The sequence below is a fragment of the Meriones unguiculatus genome, chromosome 11, assembly GCF_030254825.1.
Source record: "Meriones unguiculatus strain TT.TT164.6M chromosome 11, Bangor_MerUng_6.1, whole genome shotgun sequence".
Taxonomy (NCBI): Eukaryota; Metazoa; Chordata; class Mammalia; order Rodentia; family Muridae; genus Meriones; species Meriones unguiculatus.
This window is the reverse complement of record NC_083359.1, coordinates 3,289,570-3,316,969: the sequence shown is the minus strand read 5'-3', so window position 1 is coordinate 3,316,969 and position 27,400 is coordinate 3,289,570. Positions and strand designations below refer to the sequence as shown.

Genomic DNA, 27,400 nt, shown 5'->3' with positions numbered 1-27,400 from the left:
TGTGGCCCCGTGTAACACCGTTGGCTTGCGTCTCCTCCGAGGGTAAACTGGAAGGCAAAATTTAGCTCTTATTCATTCAGATATCCTCACAGTGTTCCTGTCTCTCCCTTCTCTGCCTCTGTACTGAGCTGGCACTGAGGGCCTTGTCCATGCCAGGCAAATGCCCCACCACCGAGCTACATCCTGGACCTGGTTCCTCATGTTTTTGTGGTCACTAATTCCACTACCACTCCATGGGCCTTTATTATGTATCTTGTTTTGTTGTTTTCCTTTTGCCTCTCCCCTTCGGAACCCTGCTTGATTTGTGGTGAGGGTGAAAGAGGACATGGAGAGGAGAAAAGGTCACCTGGAAAGTTCCTTGCTTGCCGCTGCATTTGGTCACTGTGGGCAGGTCTTGAATGGTCACCAGACCAGCAGTCATGATTAGTGGTTCCCCTGACGTTTACCTTGGGAAGTGGGGTCCATGTGGCTGTGGGGAGGGATACTCAGCTCTTTAACTGTGTGTTTTATGTTTACCGATGGTCTTAGTTCCTTAGAAAGTCAGACTTGTAAATGATTTTATATCTCATAAGCGTCTAATTTTGCCCCTTTCTTCTAGAGGCGATTCCTGTTGGACCCTTCTGTTTACAATGGCCCAGAGAACTGGATTGGAGGATCCCGAGAGGTATCTCTTTGTGGACAGGGCTGTCATCTACAACCCTGCCACTCAGGCTGACTGGACAGCTAAAAAGCTGGTGTGGATTCCATCAGAACGCCATGGTTTTGAGGCAGCTAGTATCAAGGAAGAGCGGGGAGATGAAGTCATGGTGGAGCTGGCGGAGAATGGGAAGAAAGCAATGGTCAACAAGGACGACATTCAGAAGATGAACCCGCCGAAGTTCTCTAAGGTGGAAGACATGGCGGAGCTGACGTGCCTGAATGAAGCGTCTGTGCTGCATAACCTGAAGGACCGCTACTACTCGGGCCTCATCTATGTGAGTGTTTCTTCCCAGTAACCGGGAGTGGTCCCTGGGAGGCCACATCATCCCCATCACACACAATGCTGAAACCACTCGGGAACAGAGGTTCCCAATACCCTGTTTGACACTGTATTTCTGTCTAAAATGGGAAGATTTTTGCTCAGCTGGTTCCTGCTCTTTTTTTTTTTTTCACATTTTAACAGTGCAAAGTTTAAATGATTCAGTGTGTGGTTAGAGATGATGAAATGGCCTTTAAAGACTTAACGTGATGCTCTGGAGGGTAACATACAAGAGAGCACATGGAAAAAGGCCAGGGAGTTAATGATAATTGAGAGTTAGTTTCCAGGAGGAGCCAGGCAACGAAGATGAGAAAAGCAAGGGGCTGTAGGCTCAGGTTTTGGTGGAGAGCAAGAACAGCTTCACTTGCATGAAGGGAAGTGGGAGGGATGAATGTTGAAGCTTTTAAGAGTCAACAGTTGGGGATGAGATTGAGGCTGTGGTTGTCCTGTGGTTGCCATTTATGTTGCAGTCACTGATCATGGCTTTGCACAGAAATTACTGAAAATAATTTAGGGTAAGGCAGAGGTATAGGAATGTTATAGTGCTTTTTGTTTTTTTCTGTTACCTATTCCATCTCCCAGGTAATGACACAGAATCCTACTGTGGGGCAGATATCGATCTACTCTAACCCGTCTGTGCTGGCCTGGCTACTTCCCAGCCATGTGCCCCGTGTTACTGGCCATCTTAGTCTCCCCTTGGCTGCTTCTGCTCCATCTTTTTGTTCTGTTTTTTGAGACAGGGTTTCTCTGTGTAGCTTTGGCTGTCCTGGACTCATTTTGTAGGCATGCTGGCCTTGAACTCACAGAGATACACATGCCTCTGCCTCCCTGAGTGCTGGGATCAAATGTGTGCGCCATCACACCCAGCTTTCTGCTCCATCTTTGTCCTCATGGCGACCTTCCTGCTCTGTCTCCTCTTCTTCCTCTGGTCCCTACCTGAGACCTCCTCACTGGGAACAGAAGTCCCGCCTCCTGTCCTCTCTGCCCAGCTATAGGCTGATCAGCTTCTTTGTTAACCAGTCAGAGATGATGGAGAATGATTTTTACGCAACGTTGAGACAGGAGATTCTTCTTAGAGATGACAATGAGCATGTTCTCACTGCAGCCAGATCTCAGCACAGAAATCAGCATTGAATGCACCATGTACAAGACCATCCCCTGACAGGAGAAGAAAGACAGAGAAGGCAAAGAACCTAGAGTGGGCTAGATGTCAGGATTCATGCCTGTGGTCCCAGCACTGGGGTTATGGGGGAGCAGTGTAGGCACGAGGATTTCCATTAGTTAGAGGCCAGCCTTGTCTGAAGAGTGAGACCCTGTTTCAGAAAGTAACGAGGGCTAACGAGATGACCCCAGGGTGGAGAGCATTGAGCACTCTTCCAGAGGACCCGCATTAGAGTCCCAGCGTCCGCATGGTGGCACTCCAGGTTCAGGGGATCTGGTGCCCTCTTACAGTTTCCTTGGGCACCAGCATACAAGCGGTACACAGTCACGCATGCAGGCGACACTCCCACACACATCACAGTCACACGTGCAGGCGACACTCCCACACACATCAAATAAAAGTTTAAGAAACAGCAACAACAGACAAAATGAGTTTGAGGAACGACGGGCAGGTGACAGTGGCTGAGGAAGGTGGCATGGAGGAGACAGAAGTTGACAGCGTGATGACGCTGAAATTGGGAAATGGTTGAATTTTATGCAGAGAATTTGCTTGAAGCTCACAAGTAATTCAAAACTCAGTCAGCTGGAACCAGGGTTCCCAAAGAACCAGTGCGCTGAAGCAATGTTACCAAGCACGTACTGCCCTCCAGGTGCCGCTCAGCACCCTGTGTGTGTGAGATGTCCTGTGAAGAAATGAAACCGCGTTAGAAACTAGGCTGGAAGCAGAACGGCTACCTCAGTGGCTCAGTGGAGGGCTCTTTGGCAAGGTGGCATTTGGACTGGAGTCTAGCTGATAAGGGAACCAGCAGAGGAAAGGCTGAAAATGAGTAGATTTTGAGCCTCCCCCCCCCCCTTCCTTTTCTTCTGTGAAGTAGGATACAGAAAAAGAGAGGAAGAGGCAATGTGCAGGGCTGGGAAAGCAGGTTAGGAGAGCAGACTAGCCTAGAAAAGAGGAGGAGCTGGGGAAAAGAGAACAACAGAGGATCAATGTCCTTTTCCTGGCTGTGTGACTGAGCTTTAGGCCTGTGAGGGCCAGGCAACATGCATCTGTATTCCTAGCACAGAGAGAGTGAGCTTGGTGATCACCTTTAGAATCAGACTGAGGAGGGATGAAGGCCTAGGTAGGAGTACTCTGGTTGTCTTAGCTACTGTTCTATTGCTGTGAGTCTTAGAAAAGGACACAGTTAATTCAGAGCTTGCTTATAGTTGGTCCGTGATCATGGCAGGAAGCAGACAGGCATGGTGCTGGAGCAGTGGCAGAGTTTACCTCTTATGGAGCACAGGCGGCAGTCAGAGAGAACCTGGGACTGGCACAGGCTTTGGAAACCTCCCCCAAGGCCACACCCCTAATCCTTCCCAAACTGTTTCACTTCTTGGTGACTAAGCATTCAACTAAATGAACGAATGGGGCCCTTATCATTCAAATCACAGGGATGAAGGGCTGAGGTTTTAATAGCCTTGAAGGACAGAGCTGATGAAATTGAGGGAGTCTTAGGGTGTTGCAGTTAGCTGGTGACGTGAGCTTCGGAGCTTTGAGAGCACATCAGTTTTGGACTGAAGCCTGGTACAGTGACTAATGCAGGACTGGGGGATGAGAGCACAACCAAGCAGCACTGGAGGACTGAGAGGTTAGCTTCCCACCTAACATACAGCGTGCACAAGCAAGAGGGCACAAGTTTGATTCCAGAACCCCCTGGAAAGCTCAGGATAGTGGCACAAACTCACGATTCCAGTGCAGGGCTGATGGAGAAGGAGGATCTCTAGGGCTTGCCAGTCACTTATCCAAGTCTGATTGACAAGCCCTAAGTCCCTCCCAGTCAGAGCCCCTGTCCTGAGGAACAGCACTTGAGGTCGACCTATCTCACACGCATGTGCGCGCGTGCGCGCGCACACACACACACACACACACACACACACACACACACACACACACATAAGACAGGACGTGAGTATGGAAAAGAGCCAGGCTGTTTCCACAGGAGGCTTTACCTTGTTTCATCAGTGGGCACCATAGACAGCTTTGAGAAGGAGGATGAAGGGGAGATACTGCGTTGGTACAAGGAAAAGAATAAAAGAAAAAGTGGCTCAGGAAAAAGTGCTTGCTGTGTCCTCAGCACTCACACAAGAAACTGGTTGTGACACTCCATGCTGTAAGCTCAGCACTCAAAGGCAGAGCCAGGAGGAGGCTGTGGAAGGGGTTTTTCTGTAACCCATATTTTTTACCCACACGCATGTTCCTAGAAATAAAGACTCTGAGACTTAAATATGTTTACAAAAGCCTAGGCCAATATAGCCAGGCGTGTTTCCTGACTTGCTCATTATTCTGTTTGTTCTGCCACATGGCTGGTTACCTCTGCTTGGGTTTCATGTGTCTGTCCTCCTTAGTGTCCGGGGCAAATTCCCCGAGCTTCATCTATCCCAGCATCCACTCTGTCTACTGGAACTCTTCCGTCCTGTTTCCTGCCTCAGCTACAGGCCAGTCAGCTGATTATTGACAGGTGAAGAATCCATACAGCATGCAAGAGGTTGTGGCTACAGGAGGGAATGGAGGCGCTCGCTGGCCAGCCAGTCCAGCCAGTCACTGAGCTCCAGGTTCTTTGAGACAGCCTGCCTCAGAAAAGTGAAACTGAGCATGTTTGTGTCATACTTGTAAACAGAAAAATAAATAAAATTGATAATGATAGAGGAAGATACCAGTGTGTCTGGGTGCCCCACATGTACGCAGGCACATTACATGCATGTATCTCGCACATGCACATGGATGTACACACACACACACACACACACGAGGATTTGTGAACATTCCTCAAGATAATTCAAAGTCTATGCAGCTGTTTTATGGATATATTTTTTTTCCTCCAATATAACTCAGGGACAACCTAAGTGAATTTTTGAGTTTCTTTCCCACATGGTTTCTAGCTCTGTACAGAAGGACAATTTGAGTTTTTCCTCAGTGTATTAAGTTCACAGCAAGGGTCAGGGAGGATGGAGGAAGGCTCCCACCCGCGATTCCGGTCGGAGCAGCGGACACTGGGGTGGGGGAGCTGCCGCTGCTGCACTTGCTGTAGCATTTGGGGTGGACTGGGTGGTTGAAATGTCAGTTGAGGTGCCCTGAGAGACAGATGGCTCTGCTGTGGCCGTGTTGTGTGGCTGAGATAAAGCAGCTCCCCTCAGACGGGCGTGGCCGCCAGCAGGTTTACTGTGTTTCCTTTGGACTTTTTCTCAGATCACTAAATTTCATCTTGCCTCCACTTAAAACTGTAAAGATCTCTCTAAAAGGCTTCAGCTCGCCTTACAGATTGGCTGTGTGGTATTTTGTCACTCAGTTTTAAGTGTTTTCTAATTTCTGTGACTACTTCAGCCTTTGGACCATTAGAGGTTTGCTTTTCACATTTCCAAGGGTTTTTGTTGTTTTCTTCCCCTTCCTACCTTCCTTCCTTCCTTCCTGCCTGCCTGCCTTCCTGCCTTCCTGCCTTCCTGCCTTCCTGCCTTCCTTCTTTTCTCTCCTTTTGTTTTGTTCGATTTGCTATGTTCTGATATGTTTTCAAGCAGGGTCTTCTTCCCTTTGCTGGCCCAGAACTTATATAAATCAGTCAAGTCTCAAATTTCCAGCAGTTCTCCTGCCTCTGCTTCTGAGTGCTTGGATTACAAGCCGGTGTTTTGGTTGCCGTTGTTTTGTTTTTCCTGTTATTTATTTGTGTTTATTATATATGTACATGTTCATGTGTGTGCATGCATGTGAGGGTGCCTGCGAAGGCTGGAGGTCACCGTCAGCGTATCTTAGTCAATTCTTCTTTAAGAGTTACTTACTTTTATTTTATATGTGAGAGTTTTGCTTGCGTGTATGCTTTTGTGGTGTGCATGCCTGCATACCTCTCTGTGGAGATCAGGGAAGAGTAGTGAGTAGCAGTGTGGGTGCTGGGAACTAAAGGCAGACCCTCGAGGAGCAGTAAGTGCTCCTAACCACGGAGCCATCTTCCCAGCCCCTGTGTCTGTGAGCCGGGGTCTCGCTGAAGCTGGAGCTCAGCAGTTTGGCCAGACTGGCTGCTCGGCGGACTTGAGGGATCTACCTGTCTCTAGCGCAGGGACTGGAGATGCATCCTCCGGTGCCTGACTTCCTTAGGTGTGTGTTAGGGATGCAAGCGCTTTATTGGCTGAGCTGTCTCCTCTGACCCTGCTTTTTGGCTTTTGAGGGCAGGGTGTTTTTGTTGCTGGGTTAGCCTCCTGCTCAGTGTGTAACAAAGTTGGTCTTGAACTCCTGCTGTTCCTGCTCCGCCTCCCAAGTTCTGGGATGACAGGCTCATGCCACCAAGCTCAGTTTCAAGTGCAGCTCTTAGTCATCTTCTTATTTATTGGTTTTCTTTTTAAAGTAATCACAAAACAGAGATAGCGTTCATATACCACCAGTCCTTATTGACCTGTTTGTTTGTTTTTGAGGCCGGGTGTACAGTTCTATTTTGGCCACTAGATCAAGCGTCTAACTGTACTGCTTAATCTTCAGTCTGAGGCTGGGGACACAGCTCAGTTAGCAAAGTGCGCCATGCAGGGGTGAGGACCTGGTTTGGCCCCCAGGACCCAGGCTGTGGGTGCCAGGCACAGTGGAGCATACAGACCCTGGGGCTTGCTGCCCAGCCAGCCTCGCCTCCTTCTGGGCTCCCGGCCAGTGAGAGGCTCAGTCGCAGAAACCTGCATGGAGATGTGGCTGAGGGACACCACCAGAGCGTGTCCTCTGGGCTCCGCAGGTGCACACCTGCATGCACACAGCTTCTGAGAGCTAATGTTCCTCTTCTAGTTTGTCAGTTACAGAGGAATGTGTTACGGTCTCCCAGCGTGTTTTATTAGCTTCTCGTGTGCACCTGTAAACACTGGAGTTTGGCTTTGCCTGGCCTCATGTGTTCATGTAAATGAGTCTCCCCAGCGTCTGTGGGTTTTGTTTTGCTTGGCCTTATACTTTAAACACGGAGCCACACTGTTCCGTGTTGGTGTGCTTCCCTAGTTCCCATCGTGTGATCAGTGAGGTTTCTTTAAGTCCTTCACTAGGAAACTGAGAGGTCAAAGTATTTTCATGGTCAGATGTCATCTGCCCTTTCACCACTGACATTTGTCCCGATGGTCCAAAGGCAGCGACGACCAAAGCTTATGACAGCTCACCGGAGAAAGGGAGTGGCTTCAGGCTGTGCTCACACTTACTTTCTTCACTGAGTTTGTGGGTAGTTTAAAAACAAATCCAGTTTTACTTGAGAATGCCCTTGGTAAAGCAGGAGAATTTATTGATTTTATTAACCCAAGCCCTGAGAACACATCTTTCGAGCACCCTGTGTGACGCGCTGAGTGTGGGCTAGCCCTTCTGTCTAGGGACGTGTGTGTGGCGCGTGTCTGAACTGTAGGCTGCGCTTCTGTGTGCTGGAGGGACTGAGAGGTAAACTGTGCTTGCCTGGCAGGCACTTTATTGAAACTGAAGTGAGGCTGTCACTTGAAATGGAAAAAGCTGATGGTATTTTGTTGTCAGTGTATAGTCTGAGGGTTTCCAGCTGTTTTTGTTTTGTTGGGACAGTTTCCTCTTTCCAGCCAATCAATATCTGGCGAGTCTGATCTCCGTGGTGTGCACCAGCAGCACAACACTCTGTCCCGACAGGTTAAATACAGAAGCCAACACGCAGCCGGGCCTGGCCTGTCTGCTGAATGATGCCACTGCCTCAGCCTCCTAGCACAGGGCTCACAGGTGTGTGCCACCACATCTGGTGGTGGAAATCGGAATATCTCTGTGAGGCCTACTTTTTTCTTTTTCTTTTCTTGCTTTCTTTCTTTCTTGTTTTGAAGCAGTTTCTCTGTGTAGTCCTGAGCCACCAAGCCTGGCTAAGTGGAATTTTTACAAACCAATTTGGGGAAGAAATTACATACTTACAAAATTAACCTTAATTCCTGATAAACTCATGTATTTAGTTGTTTATTTTTCCTAGTTAGAATTTTTTTCACAAAAGCTGTGTCCATCTTTTTAAAAAGCACCTTTTATTATTTTTTATCTTATTTTATGTCTATCTGTGCACCGTGTGCTAGCCTGGTGCCCGGAGAGGCCGAGGAGGGCATCCGGTCCCCTGCAGCTGGAGTGGCAGATGGTTGTGAGCTGCCTTGTGGGTGCTTGGGCCTGGTCCCAGGTGCTTGGGAAGAGCAACCAATGCTTGGAGCTCGGGAGCCGGCACTCCAGCCCCTATGCCCGAGTTTTGTTAAATTTATCTTTTGAGTATTTGAAAGCTTTTTTTCTAGTTACTCGTTAAATAGTTTGTTTTTCTGTTATTGTGATAAAACAGGATGACCAAAGCACCCTGGGGAGGAGAGGGCTTATTTAGCTGCTGACGGCCCATTCTGAAGGGAGGGCAGGGCAGGAACTCGTAGGCAGGAGCTGAGTCTATTCAAGAACACTGCTCACTGGCTTGTTCCTCAGGCCTTGCTCAGCCTGCTTTCTCGTACAACCCAGGCCCACTGCCTACGGGTGGCACCCCCACCGGCCCTGAGCCCTCCTACATTAATTATTAATCAAGAAAATGCCCGACAGACTTACCTAAGGCAGCCTAATAGAGGAACTTTCTCAATTGAAATTCTTCTTCCCCTTAACTCTAGCTTCTGTCAAATTGACAAAACCCAACCAAGAGAAATAGTGTTTGAAACTTTACCGTTTTGGTACATACAGTGTGAGCATATTAGAATATGTTCACATTATTGCCACTGTGTGGTTCTGTCCTGTGGTTAATTCAGGCCTTGCTGCGTCCACTCATTGCTTAGGAGAGTTCCCTGAAGATTCATCATTTGCAAATGACAAGCCTGTTTTTCTTCCCAATTCTTACACATTTCTGCCTGCTGTATTGCACTATTAGCACCCCTGGTGTGATATTTTTGAATAAAATAGGAGACATTCTTGTATCATTTCGAATCTCAGGGGAAGTTTTCAGAATTTCAAAATTAAGAATGACATTTGCAGCCGGGCCTGGTGGGCACACCTTTAATCTCAGCTCAGCGCCAACTCAGACGCAGAGATCTGAGTTCTAGGTCAGCCAGGTACACAGTGAGACCTTGTCTCAAAACAAAAATACTCTTTTAAGCTGGGCAGAGGTGGCGTTTTACCCAGGTACTCCTGGAGGCAGAGGCTGGTGAATGTCTGAATTCAAGACCAGTCTGTCTACAGAGAGAGCTCCATGACAGACAAGACTACACAGAGAAATCCCGTCTTGAAAAAAACCAAACAAAAATAATAATTTTAAAAAAATGCTCTTTTGTCAACTGAAGGGAAATTTCTTTCCATTCTTAGTTTTCTATCCTGAATAGATATATCTTTTTTAAATCTTGAATTGAGTTTTAACTTAGCAAATATTTTTTTATTATCAATGAGATAATAGTATGACCTTTCATTGTAGTTTGTTGCATATTTCGGAGTGTTAAATAACCTTCCCAAGGGGTCCTTACCCCCCCCCCCGTCTTCTCCCTTCCCCAGCTAATATGCAGGCTCTGTGCCTATCTTCATGAGTGACAACAACTCCATTTCCCTCTTCTGAAGTGTTCTGATCACATCTTATGTTGAGATTGTTTTGCATCGGGAATGTGGCTCTGTGGTTCTTGCGTAGCTCATGCCAGGAGGCTCCGGGGCCATCCTCAGCCCCACACCAAAAACTATGTTGTTCTTATAATGAGCTGGGGCTGTTTGATCTGTATTTTCTACAAGAGTTTGAGTAGAACTCATGTTGCTTAAAAGCGATGGTAGAGTGTTCCTTGGAAGTGTTTCCTGCGGTAGATCCGCAGCTTTTCAGACTTGCCTTGTTTCGGTTGGCAGTTACCTTTCTCTACAAGTCTGTCCATGGACACTCCGAATTCATTGCTGTGGACGCTTGATAGTACTCTCTTGTGGAGTTTTTAATTTCCAGTGATTTCTCTCTCTTCTCATGCTTCTCCTCGTGTTTTTCTCCAACACGGGGACGGACCAAGGAGCAGAGCCTCACGCATACCCTGCAGGCATTCTGCCGCTGAGCTATTTCTGGCCCTTCATTCTGCTATTAATAATTTTTCTATTTCTTAAAATGGTTCACCAGAGGTTCAAATCTAGATTTTTGATTTGTTCTAGGTCTTTCTAGTCTTCCTATGTGTCTACCTCCTTCTCTACTTTTTACACAATTATTTTTACTTTCTGTGGATTAAATTCATCCTGTAGATTCTATCATAAAGACCTTACTGATTTTTTTATTCATTTTCTAATACATGCTTTGAAAGCTATAAATTTCATTCTATTGCTTTGGCAATATTTTGTAAATTTTATTATGTTGAGTTATCATTCAATTAAAAATAATGAGAATGCTTCCTTTGATTCCTATTTAGAAGTGAATTGCTTAATTTCCAAACATAGGGATTTTCAGGCTTACTTTGTTATTTTAGCATAAACCCCCATACTGTCTGATTAAGACAGTGTGTCCTGAATGAGCTCAGTCCTTTGATTATTTTCAGATTGCTTTGTGCTCTATCTTATGGTCACTTGGATGGGAGAAGGTGAGCTTGAAAATCGTGTGCACTCTGAAGTTATTGGGCCTAGCAGTGTATGTGTGCAGTGTCTTTTGGTCTTCCTATAGGTCCTATGATCTCTCTCTCTCTCTCTTAAGATTTATTTATTTATTGTTTATATAGTACTCTGCCTGCATGTGTGCCTGTACTCCAGAAGAGGGCACCAGATCTCATTATAGATGGCTGTGAGCCACCATGTGGTTGCTGGGAATTGAACTCAGGATCTTTCAAAGAGGAGCCAGTCAGTGCTCTTAACTTCTGAGCCATCTCTCCAGCCCCCTGATTTTCTCTTTTTCAAATCTGCTTTTCTGTCAGTTACTATGAGAAGTGTTTCTTTTTAGTCCTGTCAGTATTTGCCCACACTCACACTGTTATCACGTGTATAGAGATGTAGAAATTTTATAACTTCTTGGTGAATCATCATGAGGTGGTGTCTGTTTTTAGTGACAACACTTGCTAATTTGATTCAACATTAGTGTTCTGCAAGTGTGTTTATGTGTGTATATATGCAGGAAGGCTTGTGAAGGCCAGAGGAAGATACAGGTGCCTGGCTCTGTGACTCTCCACCTACCACCCTCCACACAGACAGTCTTACCAAGCCTGGAGCTAGCTGCCAGCGTGTGTGTGTGTGTGTGTGTGTGTGTGTGTGTGTGTGCGTGTGTGCGCGTGCGTGCGCGTGCGTGCTGTGGCCAGCTGTCTCTGCCCAAGCAGTGCTGGGTTATGGCGTAGCCATCACACACACCTGTAATATTTATCTTCTTAAAGTAATCTAATATTTGTACCAGTAAGGACACGGAGACGTAAACTGAGGTAAAAACCTAGCTCAGCGCTCAGCGAGGTAACTTTATTTTCTGAACTATATACAATATGTCTATTGGCAAGCCTGATTCTACACTAAACTGCTGGCCCTGTAGAAATCCCTTTCTGTCTGTGTCGTTCTGCCTAGCTAGTCTGCATCTCTCGAGCTCCTCCAAACCCGAGGGCTCCGCTTTCTTTCCTAGAATTCCGTTTCACCTGAGTCCTGCCATCTGCTTCCGTGCTGTTCCCGCAAGCCCACAGAGAGGATGCCTGTCTCTTACCCCTTACCTGAAGCTCCCTCCGTGAGGGCCCTTCCAAGCCAAAGGAGAGCGAGCCCTCAGAGGCCCAGTTGCTGTAAAAGAAGTCCCTAGCTCCTCCTCCACACCTTTACCTCCTCTGAACCTGTCACCCCCATGGTGGGGGCTCCCAGCCAGGTCAGAGGGGCCGAACCATTCCACCTTTACAGAGGGGCAGCTCAAGGCCACCTGGCTGACTTTGCCTCCTGGCAGAGCGAAGACCGCAAGACCTCCCCCAAGCAACCTGCCTTAAAACAGGCGGGAGCTGTCCATTCTTTAGTGCAGAGGCCTCGGAGCTCAGCCGGCTGCCTCTCTCCAGGACACTCCTGACTGCACCTGACCGCCATTGAGCTTTCCTATTTTGCTGACAGTCACGTTTCCGTTGTCCAGTAATCAAGTATCCTGCAGCATACGTGTTTCCACTAGTGTTCAGGGGTTTGAATTTGGGCCCTGTGCTTACGCAGGAAATCCTCTTAGGTCTCCACAGCCCTAGTGTTTGCACAATCCCTGTTTTCCAGTCTCAGCACTGATTTGTCCTCTTACTGAAGAGGACAAATTAAGTGTCTCATTAAGTATTTGTAGTTGTGTGTGGAGGCGGAGGAGGGTGTTTTTCTTTTGACACAGGGTTTCTCTGTAGACTAGGCTGGCCCAGAACTCTACCTGTCTCTGCCTCCTGAGTTCTGGGACTACAGGCGTGCACCATCACTGCCCAGTTGTGTAATTGTTATTTTTTTCTCAAATCTGACAATATTCAGTCTTGTTCCTTTGAAATAGCGTCTTACTATAGCCCAGGGCAGCGCTGAATTCTCCTGCCTCCATGCCTCAAGGGAAGGGCAGTTATGTAGCTCACCCAGGTTTCCGGAGCCCGACCGTCTTTTATTTATTTCTTTTAGGGCGGGAATTTATAATTTAATTAGTAATGAATTAGGAATTGATCAACAGATTTTAAACAAGGAGAATGAGAAATCAAAGTAATGTAGGCAGGCTGACAGTTTTAAAAGAGCATGTAGTTTATGTACATGCAATGTAACAGCTGATACTAGTTTATAGACATGCAATATAATGACCTATACACATTTAATTCACCTTCTAACTTGTTTTCTGTTTGTGTGTGTGAGTGTGCATGTGTGTACACATTTCCTTTGGAGGCCAGAGTATTTTTCCTCCTCAACCTACCTTGTGTTTATAAAATGTTTTATTACATTTACTTGCTATCTGTCTATCTGTCTATCTATCTATCATCTACCTATTATCTGTTGTGTGTGTACATGTGTGTGTCATTGCACATGTGGAGGCTTGAAGACAGGTTGCTGCAGATTTTTTTTTTGAGATTTATTTATGATTTATAGGGCATTCTGCCTGCATACCAGATCTCACTATAGATGATTGTGAGCCACCATGTAGTTGCTGGGAACTGAACTCAGTACCTTTGGAAGAATAGCAAGTATTATTTAACCTCTGAGCCATCTCTCCTTGAAGACAGGTTGCAAAGATTTAGTCTCCTTTACTCCTTGGGGACTGGGGACCACAGTCTTGTTGACAGTCACCTTTGCGTGCAGAGCCCCCTCGCTGGCCCTTTATCTCGTGTTTGAGGTACTTTCTGCACGGGAGGCCTGGATTCACTGAGGAAGAGAGACTGAGCAGCCAGCAAGCTGCAGGGATCCGGCTTTCACCTCCCCACGCTAGAATTACAGGCGTGTTCGATCCCCTGGAGCTGAGTTGAGAGTAGTTGTGCCAACGTGCGGGTGCCCGAAGGTACACTCTGGCCCACTGCAAGAGCAGCCATCTCCCCCGCTGCTGCTCCCCAGCCCAGGGCCAGTTCTCAAAATTTCTCTTTGGGTTTCAGCAGTTCCGCAGTGATGTACTTAGTAAACACGCGGCATTTTTTCTTTTTATTCAGTTTAGCATTTGCGGTGCTTATGGACTTGTGGCTTGATGCCTTTTGTAGGCTTTAGAACCTTCTTGGCTATGACTCTTGTGAATCTGCTCCACCCTGTCCTTCCGCCCTCTGTGGTCCACACATCCCGTTGGCTCTGACCGGCTTCCAGACTTAACCTTGTTGACTAGTGCCGTCTGCTGACTGCTTCTGATTAAAGCGTCAAGGAACTCATTCTCCAGCTGTGTCTGCTAAACATGGCCATCGAATTCCTTGCTTTTGTTACATTCTATTAAGTTTTATTTGGATGTTATTTGAATAATTTCCAGTTCTCTACCAGAATTCTCAACTTTGACTTTTTAATCAGCTGCACACTTGTTAACATTCAAGACAACAGTATTAGTCAGCAAAAACAGACTCCAAGTCGACCTCAAGGTGGCTGAGCAGGCAGCGGTGCTTGCCAGCAATCCTGAGGACCAGTAGAAGAAGGGACCACTTCTTGACTCCGTGTGTGCTGTGGCGCACCCTCCCTGCTGAGTGTATAAAATAAAGTAAAACAGAGCTTCGTGGGTGTGCTGGCTAGTTCTATGTCAGCTTGACACAGCTAGAGTTATCTACCAGGAGGAACCTCAACTGAGAACATGCCTCCATAAGGTCAGGCTGTGGGCAAGCCTGTGCAGCGTTTTCTCAATTAGTGATTGACAGCTGAGGGCCCAGCCCTTCGTGGGTGGGGCCATCCCACGTCTGTGGGTCTTGGGGTACTATGAGAAAGCAGGGAGCAGGAGCAAGCCAGCCAGTGAGCAGCACCCCTCCATGGCCTCTCCATCAGCTCTTGCCTCTGGGTTCCTGCCGTTGAGTTCCTGTCCTGACTTTCTTTCGTGATGGCCTGTGAAGTGAATTATAAGCCACATAAACCCTTTCCTCCTCAGCTTGCTTTTGGTCATGTTGTTTCATCAAGGCAGTCACCCTGACTGGGGCAATGGGGTGGGGAGGGGGAGTTTCAGCTCCTTGGGGTCCATTGCTTTGGATAGCTGCTGGGAGGGACTCAGGTGTTCTCTGGATGTTTCCCTTCCTGCCACGGTGCTTGCAGGAGCTCCGGCTGCTGAGTTCTTTTCCACTTAAGATAAACAGTCGCCTCACAGGAAGGGTTTTTACGTCATCTCAAGTTAGTTTTTTCCCAAGTTCATTTTTGGGAATTTGTTTTTGTTTTTGTTTATTCTTTTGAGACAGGATCTCTTTGTGTAGCCCTGGCTGTCCTTGAACTTACTGTGTAGACCAGACTCCAACTCAGAGAGATCCCCTGCCTCAGCCTCCGGAGTGGAAGGATTAAAGGAGTGCACTTTTTTAAAAAAAAGTTTTATCCCCCAACAAACAAACCATAGTGTGGGAGATCAGATATGACCTCAGCTGCGCCTTGTTCTCTGTGTGCCTCCTGTATCATCACCTCCTCAGCAATAACCCTTAAGAATGTAGTTATCGTCCTTTCTCATCCACATTCATTTGCCTTCTCTGTGTTGTTTTCATCAGTTTTATCTGTGTAATTCACTTTTGGAGGATTATTTTTCTTAGGACCTATTCTACAAGAAGATGGCCTCGGTGTGCATGTGGTTCTCTGATCACCTGATTTCCACTCTGTCTTTGGTTTGGCACAGGGTGGATTAGTAACTACTTGTTTCGATGACAGAATACAGCAGAGGCAGCTTTTTGGGAGGAGTGACTCCATGGCTCATAGTTTGAAGGTGTAAGCCGGGGAGGGAAGGTAGCAGAAGTGGGCATTGTGCTTGCGGCCAGGAAGCAGAGAGAAGTGCATGCTGGTCCTGGGCTCCGTGTTTCCACTTCCTCTTTTCACTGTGTTCAGGACTCAGCTGCGGGGTGGTCACGTCCAGGGTGGGTCTTCTCTCTTCAGTTCTCGCCCATGAATCATCCCAGACATTCGCATAGGCATGTTTTTCTATAGGACTCGACATCCAGGCAAGCGGACAGGGAGACCATCATCACACAGGGTGTCCCCGTGGAGCTTGATGGGCCAGAAACTCACCGTAGTCCAGATTGACCTCAGAGTGCTGGCAGTCCTGCCTCAGCCTCCCGAGTCCTGGGCTGTGCCCAGCCACTCTGTGCTGTGAGCTTTTAGTCTGTCCTTGCCCTCGCCACCAGTTCTGGTGTGGTGTGAAGACCGTTACAGCACATTCTGTTGCAGGTGTGAATCTCCCGCCGAAGGCTCGCTTGTGGCTTGTCTGTAGGCTTGTCACACACGACTTCTTTCCCCAGAGCCTCTGATCGCCATTTCCTCATCCTAGTGTGTTCTTGTTTGTCGGGACGTCTTTGGGTTTTGATACACATGTGATTTCTATGCAGGTGTGGGGCCTTTAGGTGGTGTAGGTGGGTCCCTCACCTCCCCACCCCCATGCTGCTTTGCTCTGGACTGATTGCTTCTGAGAGCTGCAGGGAGGATGGAGGATGATCTGATCTGGCCTCTGCCCTGTTCCTGATGGGAGAGCATTGTTTCTGCTTCCTGGCATTAGGGTCCACACCTGCTGCATTTCCTAGCTCTCTAGTCCTTTGATCCTTGGAAAAAGGCCTATATACAACTTTCTTAAATGCTGGCCTGGCACTTAAAAGATGAGTGAGCAGCATTTCTGGTAGTGGCATCTGGGAGAGGGTAGCATTCTGGGCAGCGAGCAGCCAAGACGAGAGCCTGGAAGGAAGCATAAAGCAATATAATATAAACCTACAAAACTGTGACTTTTCTGTGTGCAAATATTTCTGTATGTCTCTCTTAGGTAAGATGTGCAATCTCGTTATTACACAGACCTTTCCCTCGAGCCTTCTCAGTGCTCCGGGACTCTTCTGTGGCTCTGGCAATTTAATATGTCCAGCTGCTCACTGAGCATGCTACTTGGCTCATCTGCTGCCCCACAGTCTCAGAACATTAAAGGGGGCGGCGTGCTTTTTCCCCACAAAGCATGTTGTCTTTTCCCCACAAAGCACGCCGTCTTTCTCTTGTCTCAATAATCTTTCCAGTTGCTCAAGCTTAAACAATGCATTCCTCCTTGACTGGGGCCCTCAGTGCTCTTCCCTGTGGATTCCTCAGTACATCCAGGGAGACTTAGGTCCAGCTTCTCTGTGACTTACCCTTCCCGGGGCTGTGTTGCGCCAGGACTGTCCGGCAGCCTCCCGCCTGCTGCTGCCCTCTCCTGCTCCTTTAATTGCTGCCGCAGGTGGCTGCCAGATCTGTACCTAGTGTGAAGTGCTTCTTTCCTCAGGTCACTCTTTGTCACCTGTTGGGGACAGAGTCTGAATTGTTGAGTGTGACTGTAGACTTTTCTCATAGTCTGTTGTACAAACTGTTTTCAGCCATGCCCCTCTTCTCAGTCTGTCCCTGGAAGAGTCTTAACATCCCACTGTTTCGTAGGAATTCTTCATTCCTCCTTTAGACCTAACAGCGTCCGAGGGAAGAACAACATCAAAGACCCTTTGCGGCTATTATGTCTAGTTTCACGGCTCTGGACAGGATGCCGAGGCTCTCGGTGCCTGCTGTCTGCGGGGCATCCCGGCCAGAGCTTGCTCCAGCAGGACACCTGTTTACCTTCCTCTTCCCTGTTTGGCTGCCTCGAGGTCTGACTGGCTTGTTTTGGTAGTGCCCGCTGTTTTCACAGCTAGAATGCACGCTTCTTAAAGGTGCTTCATACCCTGTGTACACATTCAAATACTGAAAATGTATTTGAGCTTGCAGGCCCATGTGTCTGGCGAAGCCAGGAGAGATACAGCATTAATTTAATGATCAGTTTAATTTTAATTGAGCTAATTTTTCGGGTTCCCAGAAGTTAGTACTTTAATAAGATTTCTGTTTAGCCGTTTGTTAGCTTTGTCTTTGGCAAGCATGAGAGGCTAATGATTATTTAATGTTTTCTTTTTGATGACCTAATTCATATTTGTGAGACTTACTCATCTTTGTAATCCTGTCCTCAGAAAACCGCGTAAGACATGTTGGGCTCCATTCTTGGTGTGTTCTGTTATAATCTGTTGCTGCCGTCTAAACTACAGGATGTCACTTTTAATTTGTATACTTTTAACTAAGACTTCTGTTGTTGTTTCCTCGTCCATAAGTCTTTGCCTCTTAAAAACGTGACGTGTAGCGCAGATGTGTAGTGTCTTGACAGGCTATGACCAAACTTGAATGAAAAGTGATATGTTATCTTTAAGAATTCGTTAATGTGTAGCTATAACTTATATGACTGTAAATACCCATTAACAATTGAGATTACCTTTCTTTGTTTCATCCTTAATTAAAATACTTTTAAAAATAAGTCTCTTTTATAACAGACACATTAAAAGCACAATGATGCTTCCATCCATGCATACTTTGTGTACTTCGGTCAGATACATCTGTCTCAAACATTTGTCATACTCATAATTAATTTCTTCCAGTTTTTTTGGAATTCAAGGTTTGTAGTCATGATAAAGTCATCACCCCATACTGCAGCAGCTTCCGTTGCAGTAAAGTCTGTTTTCATTATCTTTGGCCATCTTTTGTCATCTGAGACTGGATTAGTTAAATGGGAGGCTTGCTGGGAGGAAGTGAGAGCAGGTGGTCTGGGAGGGCAGGGAGCTGATGTTGCCTGTGTCTGTGCGAACAAGGCCAAGCAGCAAGGGCGGCTCCCTGGATCCAGCCAGCCCCAGGCAGACAGGGGGCAGCTTTCTATCTCATCAGGTCACAGGCAAGATGCCAAGGGGTCAAGCCAGTGGCCCCCAGGCAGCCGCATCTCACTGGCATCCCACCCCTGAGCCCGCAGTAGGACATCAGGGAGAACCGTGAAGAGCAGTGACAGAGATGGTCTGGTCACTGGATTGTTTGGGCAAGCTTTCCTCTTGTTTTAGCGTTAGTAACTGCAGCATTCAAACTCGAGTGGTCTCTAGAGGGCTTTCTGCAGCAATTGCCAAGGTCTCAGCCCTGAGGAACACAGCTGTTCATTACAGTGCCCCCGGCTGTCCCCCGGGAGCTGGCCGCACAGCTCCAGCCAACACTTCTAGTCTTCCAGCCGCCTCCATCTTCCTTAAAAGATTCATGTGTTTTTCTTTTCTGTGTAAGAGTGTTTGGGCTGCATGCTGTTTGCGTGTGCACCACATGCATGCTTGGCGCTGTGGAGGCCAGAAGAGGAGGTTAGAGTCCCTGGAACTGGAGTTCCAGAAGATGGTGAGCTGTTACGTGGGAGCCGAGAACTGAAAGCATCTCTCTCTCTCTCTCTCTCTCTCTCTCTCTCTCTCTCTCTCTGGCTCTTGGTAGCATCTTCTCCCTGGTTATTTGGTCTAACACCAAGTAAAAGATCTGCCTCCTATGCAGCTGAAAAGAATGTCCTTTCCAAGCGCCACAGTCCCCAGAGGCCTGGCGCGTCTGGAAGGAGGTTTTCCTGCCTTGTTCCCCTTCTCAGAAGTCAGTCTGAGAAGACGAGAAAGCTCAGTCTTAAGTGCCCAGCGTGCTGGTCCTTTTTCTTAAATGTTTTCTTATTTTGTGTGTGTGAGTATTCTGCCTTCTTGTATCTAGGTACACTACATGTGTGCCTGGTGCCTGGGGAATCGGAGAGGGCGTTGGATTGTCTGGGACCACAGTTACAGACGGTTGTGAGCCGCTGCGTGGGTACTTAGAATTGAACCTGAATCTGCAAGAGCAGTCGGTGCTCTAACCACTGAGCCTGTGTTCCAGCCCTAGTGCCATTCGGAGTGATGACCGCCACTTTGATCAGAAATGTTTCCTGGAGTCTTCTAATCTGGTTATTCATAAATTATTGAGGAGAATTTGGGCTCCTGTGACAATGTTTACCATGCTAGAAGTATGAAATTTAATGTGTATTATCTCATTTCAAAGTAATAAAGCCATATAAAGTTTTTTTTAATTTAAAATCAAAAGAGCTTCAGAGTAAAAACTTATTATATATATATATATTTGTAACTCTTGTTCATATCTTAGCAAAAGAGTTGGGTTCTCAAATCAGGTCTACTTCTGTATTTGATTTTTGTGAAGTTACTTGAGGAAATCCTGCCTTATACAGATGTTTGAGAAGGAGACGTGTGTGGGGCTCAGTGATTTGGAGCACTGTTGCTCTTCCAGAGGGCCTGGGTTCTATTCCCAGCACCCACCTGATTGCTCACAGCCATCTTAACTCTAGTTCCAAGGGAACTGATGCCCTCTTCTGACCTCCATGGACACTAGACACATACGTGATGTCTGTACAAATGTGCAAGCAAAACATTCATCCACATTAAAGGAAGTAATTCTGTAAATAATCCTTTAAAAGGAATGTTTTAATCACTTTTCAGATAAATTGGGGATATTCTTCCTTGGCATTATACCTAAACTCAGCAAATGGTATTTTCTTAAAGGTTAACTATAACTTTGTGTCTAAACTATATAACAAGCTTTTCTAACTTGCGCGTTCATGAGAGAGCACATGTGAAAAGAAAAGCTTTTCTTTTATACATGTTTGAACTATCTTGAAATGAACTGTGAGACATGTGTATTTCAGGTGAGGGTGGTTTACAGGATTGACTCCAGAACAGTACTTTGAGTAAGTGCTGTGTTAAAGCTGCTTGGTCAGTGCAGGAGATGGTCCTGGTGAGAGGGCTTCGTCTGGGAGCAGGTGAGGAAGCCTGCTGTTTGACTCACCGTGGTGGTTCTGGCCTGTGGCTGGACTGAGTGATGGATGCAGGTTTTGTTTGTTTTGGCCTCGATGCTTCTTAACTGTGTTTGTTTTGATTCTAGACTTACTCCGGACTCTTCTGTGTGGTGATAAATCCTTACAAGAACCTCCCAATTTACTCGGAGAATATCATTGAGATGTATAGAGGGAAGAAGCGCCATGAGATGCCCCCCCACATCTACGCCATAGCAGAGTCTGCCTACAGATGCATGCTTCAAGGTGAGCGGGCGTGCGAGAGGACGCAGCCGGGAGCTGTTAGATAATGCTTTCAGTGTGTTGCTCTGACCTACAAAAGGTTTTAATTTTACTTTTAAAAATTAAAAGTGGACCAGGTGTGGTGGTACTTCAGAGGCAGAGGCGGGTGCATCTCTGAGTTCGAGGGGAGCCTGGCCCACAGGGCAGGTTCCAGGCCAGTTAGGGTTACACTGTGAGAGCTTGTCTCAGTCAGTTATCAGTCAGTCATTAAGTAAATACTTACTGTTGAAAACCTCCTTTCAGGGTTAGAATAGATGATGAGGCTTCTATAGGAAGCTGAACTCTGCCTGCTGCTTCATTACAACAAAACACTTCACGTACATTTTAATATTAAGAATCACCAAGTTTTTAATACATGTTTGATCTCTAACATAAACAAGAACAAGTAACACTCCGGTGTACTAGGCTTTAACACCAGTAGGAAAGGGCTGGGTGGGCGGAGCCCAGGGGTCAGTGCATCCCTGGTGCTGCTGCAAAGTCATCTGCAGTGAAAACCAGCTGAGCCTGTACTGCAGGCCAGGATTCCAGCTGCCTAGGAAGAGCAGAAATCCAAGACCTGCCTGGAGAGAGGATGGGATCCAAGGCCAGCCTAGGTAAATTACTGAGGTGCTATTTCAAAAGGAAAATATAGGCTGGGGATATAGCTCAGAGGCAGCTAGCCTGCTTGCCCAGCGTGTACAGGCTCTGGGTTCAGTCTGTAGCAGTGCTAAAAACAAACAAACAAATGCTAAGAATGAGTGAATGAATGTGTAGGTCCTGGGTTCAGTCTGTAGTGCTGCCAAATATAGGTGCGTTGGCAAATATATACATGCATACATACAGACAGACATGCATACATATATGCATACCCAACTAACCAACCAATAAGAATAATAGGAAAGGTGGATATACTGCTGAGTGAGGGAGAATTGAAAAATCTTGTAGTAAATGCATATAAAGAGACAACAAAAGATTCAAAATATATTGATTGGTTGACATTAATTGCTTTTGGATCAGAATGAATTATAGATTTGTTGAGTCCTTCATTTCAGCCCTGACTTTGGGCAATGATGTATGGAAGGACTTTGCTTTTTGTTTTGAAAGTCCGCCATATAAAATGCCTCATGAGACAAGAGGTCAGAGGCCCCTTTTAACTGAGCTCCTCGTTCCAACGTAGGCTGCCCCTCTGGTGCCTGGGTCACTATAGAGAAGGAAAGTTCCCAGAAGACTGGGGCTGGGCTCTCCCATACATGACTCTACTTTCTTTTAAAAGGGGAAAATATTGCAGTCTTCTGAGCAGAAGGTGTGTGCCAGGAAGGGTTATAGAATCTGCTAACAGTGAGATCAGCTTAACAACAATAGGAACCCGGACAGTTTCATCAGACGGTCGAGGCTCACAGCATCGCACAGCCCCGTGTGTGATCCTTGCTGAGCTGCTCTGCAGCTGCTGACGAATGTATGTACTTGCGGGGCTTGTCAGGGCGTGCCCCAGAGGGCTGTGCCCTATCAGCGTCTCCGTCATCTCTGTGAGGGTGTCGGGTGTGTGCCTGTGCAGTTGCGACCCGGATAGTCAAGTGCATCTGAGGAGAAGACACAGAAATGTTAACCTTTGCCAGGTTGAGCGGAGAGCTGCTGACTCTACTAGAAAAGCTTACAAGACTGAATGTTAGGTCCCGTGGACCGGTCCCCGGCTGGACAGATACAGAAGAGCAAGCTGTGAGGTCAGCGAGGTCAGCGAGCACGTGGTCATTATCAATGCTGGGTGGACGGTTCAGTTGTAATAGTCATTGTATTTGTCTCTGTTGCACCAAGGCACAAAGAAATTAAATAACTTGACCGAGAACAGGTACCTGGAACCTTACCTGTATCTTGTGTTTTGGTTTTGAGATAGGGCCTCTGTAGCCCAGGCTGGCCTCAAATTCACATCTTCCTGCTCCACCCTCCAGAGAGCTGGGGACCATGTGGACAGACAGCTGCCTGACAGAAAGCCCGAGAGGAGACCATGTGCATAGGTCAAAGCGCATAGTTTCCTCTCAACTTTGATGTTAGAATCAATTCCCCATTTCCCCTGTCTGGATCCTTTAACATTCTGTTTTTCTCATCAGTGAAGTTTCATCCGAGTTTTATGTTGTGTAATTAGTCTGCATCTTCAGATTGGAAGGTTTGCTTTTTAAGAAACGTAAGGGCCAGAGAGATGGCTTAGTGGATAAGAGTGTCGGCTGCTTTTCCAGAGGATCCCAGTTCAATTCTGCACCCACATGGCAGCTCACAGCTGTCTGTTTGGAGGCTACCCTTAGTCTACCATGTTAGCAAGATGCAGGGTGTGCCTGGCACATACTAGCTGCTCAGTAAATATTTGTGAGTGAATGGACAAAAGCGGAGCTCTTGGTTGTGAGTTTGATTGCAAAACTGTCATGTTCAGAAGTTTGAGGCAGCGATCTTGACACTACCAGAGCCTAAAGCAGCCAGAAGACGAGGTACAAATAAGAAGGATGCAGGGGAACTTGCATGTGAGAGTTGGCGACACGGAGTCTTTTCAGGTTCGATGCTAGAAATGATAATTTGGAAAATCATACCCATCTGCACAGTTTGGCGAACAGGCCAAGGTCAGGGGTCTCCACGGGAAGGAATCGCTAGTGTCGGACTCGCATTTGTAGCACTGAGACTCTGCAATCAACAGCCGCAGCACGGAGATCTATCTCCCTGTGTACCGGCTCTCCCAGCGTCTGGCTCCCCTTCCTTTGTCCCTGCCGCCTTCCACTGCAGACGGCTTCCTGTGAGGGATGGCAGCACCACTGCAGACCTTGATCCAGCGGCAGGGACAGCGGCGGCCTCACAGGCCTCCTTCCTGGCAGCCATGTAAGAGTAGAGTGCTGTCTTGGCGTCTCAGAGTGAAACCCAAAATACCTTGTTGTGCTATGTGTCTTAGTTGTATTTGAATCTGTGCTGGCCTTCCTCTCCCCTTCCCGCCCTTCCCCTGCTCTCCCCTCCCTGGCTATCTAACGGAGCACAGGGTGTCTGTGCACTAAGACCCAGGGATGGCTTTGAACACCTGATCTTCCTGTTTCCTTTTCATTTTGCCTCGCTCGGATGTGCCAGCGTCCCCAGAGGTTCTGCTTAATGTGCATTGATTTTTCTTCCAGGATTTAATCGATTCCTGGCTTTCTCCTTGAATATGCCATTTGAGCCCGCTCACTGAAGACTACCCTGCTTTTGAAGCCCTGTGTCCTGCAAGATGGGAATTGTGTCCTTAACTTGCCCTGATTCTCGCTAAACCTTTTTCTCTGTGCCCTTGGGAAAGCTGTGTCCTTCCCCCTGCCCTTGAAGCCCTCTTCTTGGTTCCCCTCATTCTCTGATGGCGCTCACCTCGGACAGGGCTCGCGTTCCCCCGGCTTTGCTGTGACCCTGTGTTAGGAGGTAGCCCCTAGTTTTCCGTGAACCTCACAAAAAGCTTTGTCTCGCTTGTGCCACCAGCTCCTGTGGCAACACTGCAGACTTTCTCATCTCTTGAGTCACCTGTTTTTTCAATAATATTAAACAGATTCTGTTACAGTGTCCTTCCAGACTGGTGGTCCACTCGGGAAGAGTAAAACCCATGCCGCTTCCTGTGGACCGTGTCACTCAGAGTGAGTTCGTGCTCTCTCATTTCGGCAGTTTTCTCACACCCTAGCCCTCGGTCCCATCGCCCTTTGTCAGGCCTGTCTGTCAGAGCTCTCACGCTGGTGAATGAGGCTGCTTGTGCCTCATGGTGTTGTTGCGTGGGGTGCTGGTGCTTCCGGAGTTATGTTCCTACCAGTGAACAGACTGGCCCTGCTGTAAATTCACGCCGGAAGTGAGTGAGTGAGTAGAACTTGCCAGCTCTACCTGGAAAGTGAGATGTTGACACTCTGACTGCGACCCTGTGTGCTGCTGGCCTCTGGCTCCTTATGTGTTCTTGGCTTCCCATATAGCAACTTATTTCTTCTTTCTGAGAAAGTAGAAGCCACCAGAGAACTGTCCCAGATTCCCCAACTAGATTTACAGACCATCTGCTTTGTGTCTATTGCTGCCCAAGGCGGCCTGCCCGTCCCTCCATCTCTCCCAGGAATGCCACAGTGCTGGTTGTGGCTGTCTCCTGCCTTGCTTTTGACAGCTTCCCGACAGGTTGTACTAATAACTTTCCTCAGCTTAAAAAAATCTATTATCACGTTTCCTCTTTCTTGTCACTGTCATGTTTTTGAAGCGTTGTCAGTGGTTAGGCAGGCAGGTTGCTAGGGTCCGTGGTAGAATCTTGAAAATGGCTGTCTTCTCAAAGACCTTAAGAACAGGCTTCGCTGGAGAGAGGGAAGGAAGGAAGGAAGGAAGGAAGGAAGGAAGGAAGGAAGGAAGGAATCAATCACATTTTGGAAAAGTAGTGTAGCCGTGATCATCCAGAGAGATAAATAACACTTTTGTTTACACCCTTGTCATTGAAACAGATACTTAAACAAAGAGAATGGGATCCATGATTGTAGAGGGAGATAACACATGCCTCTCCACACGCTTCTCAGAATTTAGCAGTAAGTAAGTGTAAAAGAATATGAAAGATGGGATTTAACAGTTTAGTAAGTGGGAAGTGGGAAATAAATGTGTAAGACAGTTGCCTGTCAAGCAAGAAGCACATTTTCAAACCTGAAGCAAGTTCTGAAGCAAGCCACCAATAAAACCCTCAGTTCCTAAAGGAAGAAAGACAGGCCACAGTCCTGATCGTAGAGTAATGACACAAATTATCAATGCTAGGACTTCCCTGCGGGTTGGCTGTTGTGGGAGTGTGTATAATAAGTTCTTGTTATTTCCCTGTGTCTCTGTATGGGCTTTGGAGAGAGGGGAACATCAGGAAGTATATTGTCAATTCTTGACCCCGACAAAATATCATATATGAAAAAATGGGAGAGATGGAGAAACGGAGGTGCAGGTTCAATTCCCAGCGCCCACATGGCGGCTCCCGACTGGCAGTAACAGTAACTCCAGTTCCAGGAGATCTCTGACACTCACACGGCCATACAGACAGAATACCAAGGCACATAAAATAAAAATAAAAGAATTGTTTTTAAAATGGAAGAGTGGAGGCAAAAATCACTTTAAGAAACACAGAAATTTTATTAGTCAACAAAAATCTATGGCAGAGTTAGGCATTTACCGCGAGGAAGACAGAAGAAGGTATTTTATGGCCATTTGTCGGCCTGTGCATTGTCAGGTGAGCTACTCTGTGTTTCATTCGCATTAAAATAGACCTTCCTTCAAAGGCATAGCAGTGCAGTCAACCTGAACCAAAGGGAGACGCAGAAAAAGCCTCCTGCATTGGAAGAGTGTGTTTTGTTGTGGAACTCATAAGTAAAACTGCGACCGTGAGCGCGTTGTGAAATAGAAGTTTAGCAAGGATGCCCAGGAGATCCTCCAGGAATGGTAGCGGCCGGACACCTCTACAAAGACCCAGCTGACCTGCAGTAAGCTCAGCCGGAGCAGTGCCCTTGGCAGGGCTGGGGAGCTGACCGGCTCCACCTTCTTGTCTAACTCACAAGGCCTGAAGAGTGTGAGAGACGAAGGCTATTACAATTTAAGGTCTCGCCGGTTCCTGTTCTCTGAGTGAGTTTAGACCACTACTGGGTGCAAAATAGTATCTGTAGCCTCGAGGAAGTCCATTTGACCTCTCATTTGGTTGTAGTTTTTAGTGATGCAGGTCAGACTTGCTTCGCATGGAGGAAAGCCCGGTCGCTCCTGACACATCTTAGAAGCCGCTGGTCATTGTGCTGTTGAGTGGGGACTTGGAGAGTGGTCTTCCGTGGCAGATGTAAAGCTACGAAGAGCTCTGCTGAGCTCTCCCTGGCGTGACAGGCACCCATACCCTCCTTCTGCTGGAGCACGAGCACCGTAAGAGCAGGATTGCCACACTTCAGAAATGGCCCTTGAAACATTTAAAATAAACCGGGAAACTGAATACAACTTTCCTACATCAGGAGAAACAAAGGCAAGATGTTTAGGAAGTCAGAAAGCCCATGACACCAAGTACCTCAGCCCCCGCAGTAATTGTACTTTTAATGCCTTGTGTATAGGTGAAAGACAGCTTAGCAAAAGCACTGCCGTTCACAAGAAAGACACCTCATATAGCCAAATAATAAACAGCTGAGCATGGGCGGGCACCGTAGCCCATAATATACAAAAAGGAATTACCCATACAAGTACAGTTCAAAGCACAAATAAGGACAAAGGGGGCAGGAGGAACGGCTTGGAGGTTAAGAGCACTGGCTGCTCTGCTCTTCCAGAGGACCTGAGTTCAAGTCCCACCAATCATGTGGTGGATTAAACCTTCTGTAATGGATCTGATGCCTGCTTCTGATATGCAGGCGTACGTCCAGACAAAGCACTGATATCCCTCATAAAACACATAAAAAAATAGAGAAAAAAAGAGCATTTTATGCTGGGAAAATGAATCTTATAAATAGCTGCCTTTGGCCTCTGAAATATAAGTGGACAGGAAAGATCCCTCAGCTTACGAAGCATGGGATTTAGGGGAACCCTCCTAGTTGGGACTTTTATGTCATTTGGGAGGCAAATAATAAGTATTAGAAAGAAAGCTAAGAAGTGGGGTGAGTATGGAGAATGAAAGGATTAGGGGAGTGAAACTGACTTCACAGAGCAAGTAATTGGAAAGGTGTAAGCGTTTCTGGCTTGCTTATATATTTTCAGCAATCCCCATTATAGCCAGAGAGAAGCAAGCGCTACGATGTATACGCAGTGTCATTGTAAAACTCTGGACAGGGAT

At 47.1% G+C, this 27,400-nt stretch overlaps 1 protein-coding gene across 2 annotated transcripts in view; it reads left to right on the top strand.

Annotated features, from left to right (window-relative positions):
• Myh10 (myosin heavy chain 10) overlaps nucleotides 1-27,400 on the top strand; it is a 119,306-nt gene that overhangs the window by 6,612 nt on the left and 85,294 nt on the right. For both annotated transcript variants that reach the window (XM_021642521.2, XM_021642520.2), the window contains exons 2-3: nucleotides 599-974; nucleotides 20,448-20,604. In XM_021642521.2, the coding sequence (XP_021498196.1) occupies nucleotides 630-974; nucleotides 20,448-20,604 (502 nt within the window). In that variant the 5' untranslated portion in view covers nucleotides 599-629. The remainder of the gene's footprint in view (nucleotides 1-598; nucleotides 975-20,447; nucleotides 20,605-27,400) is intronic.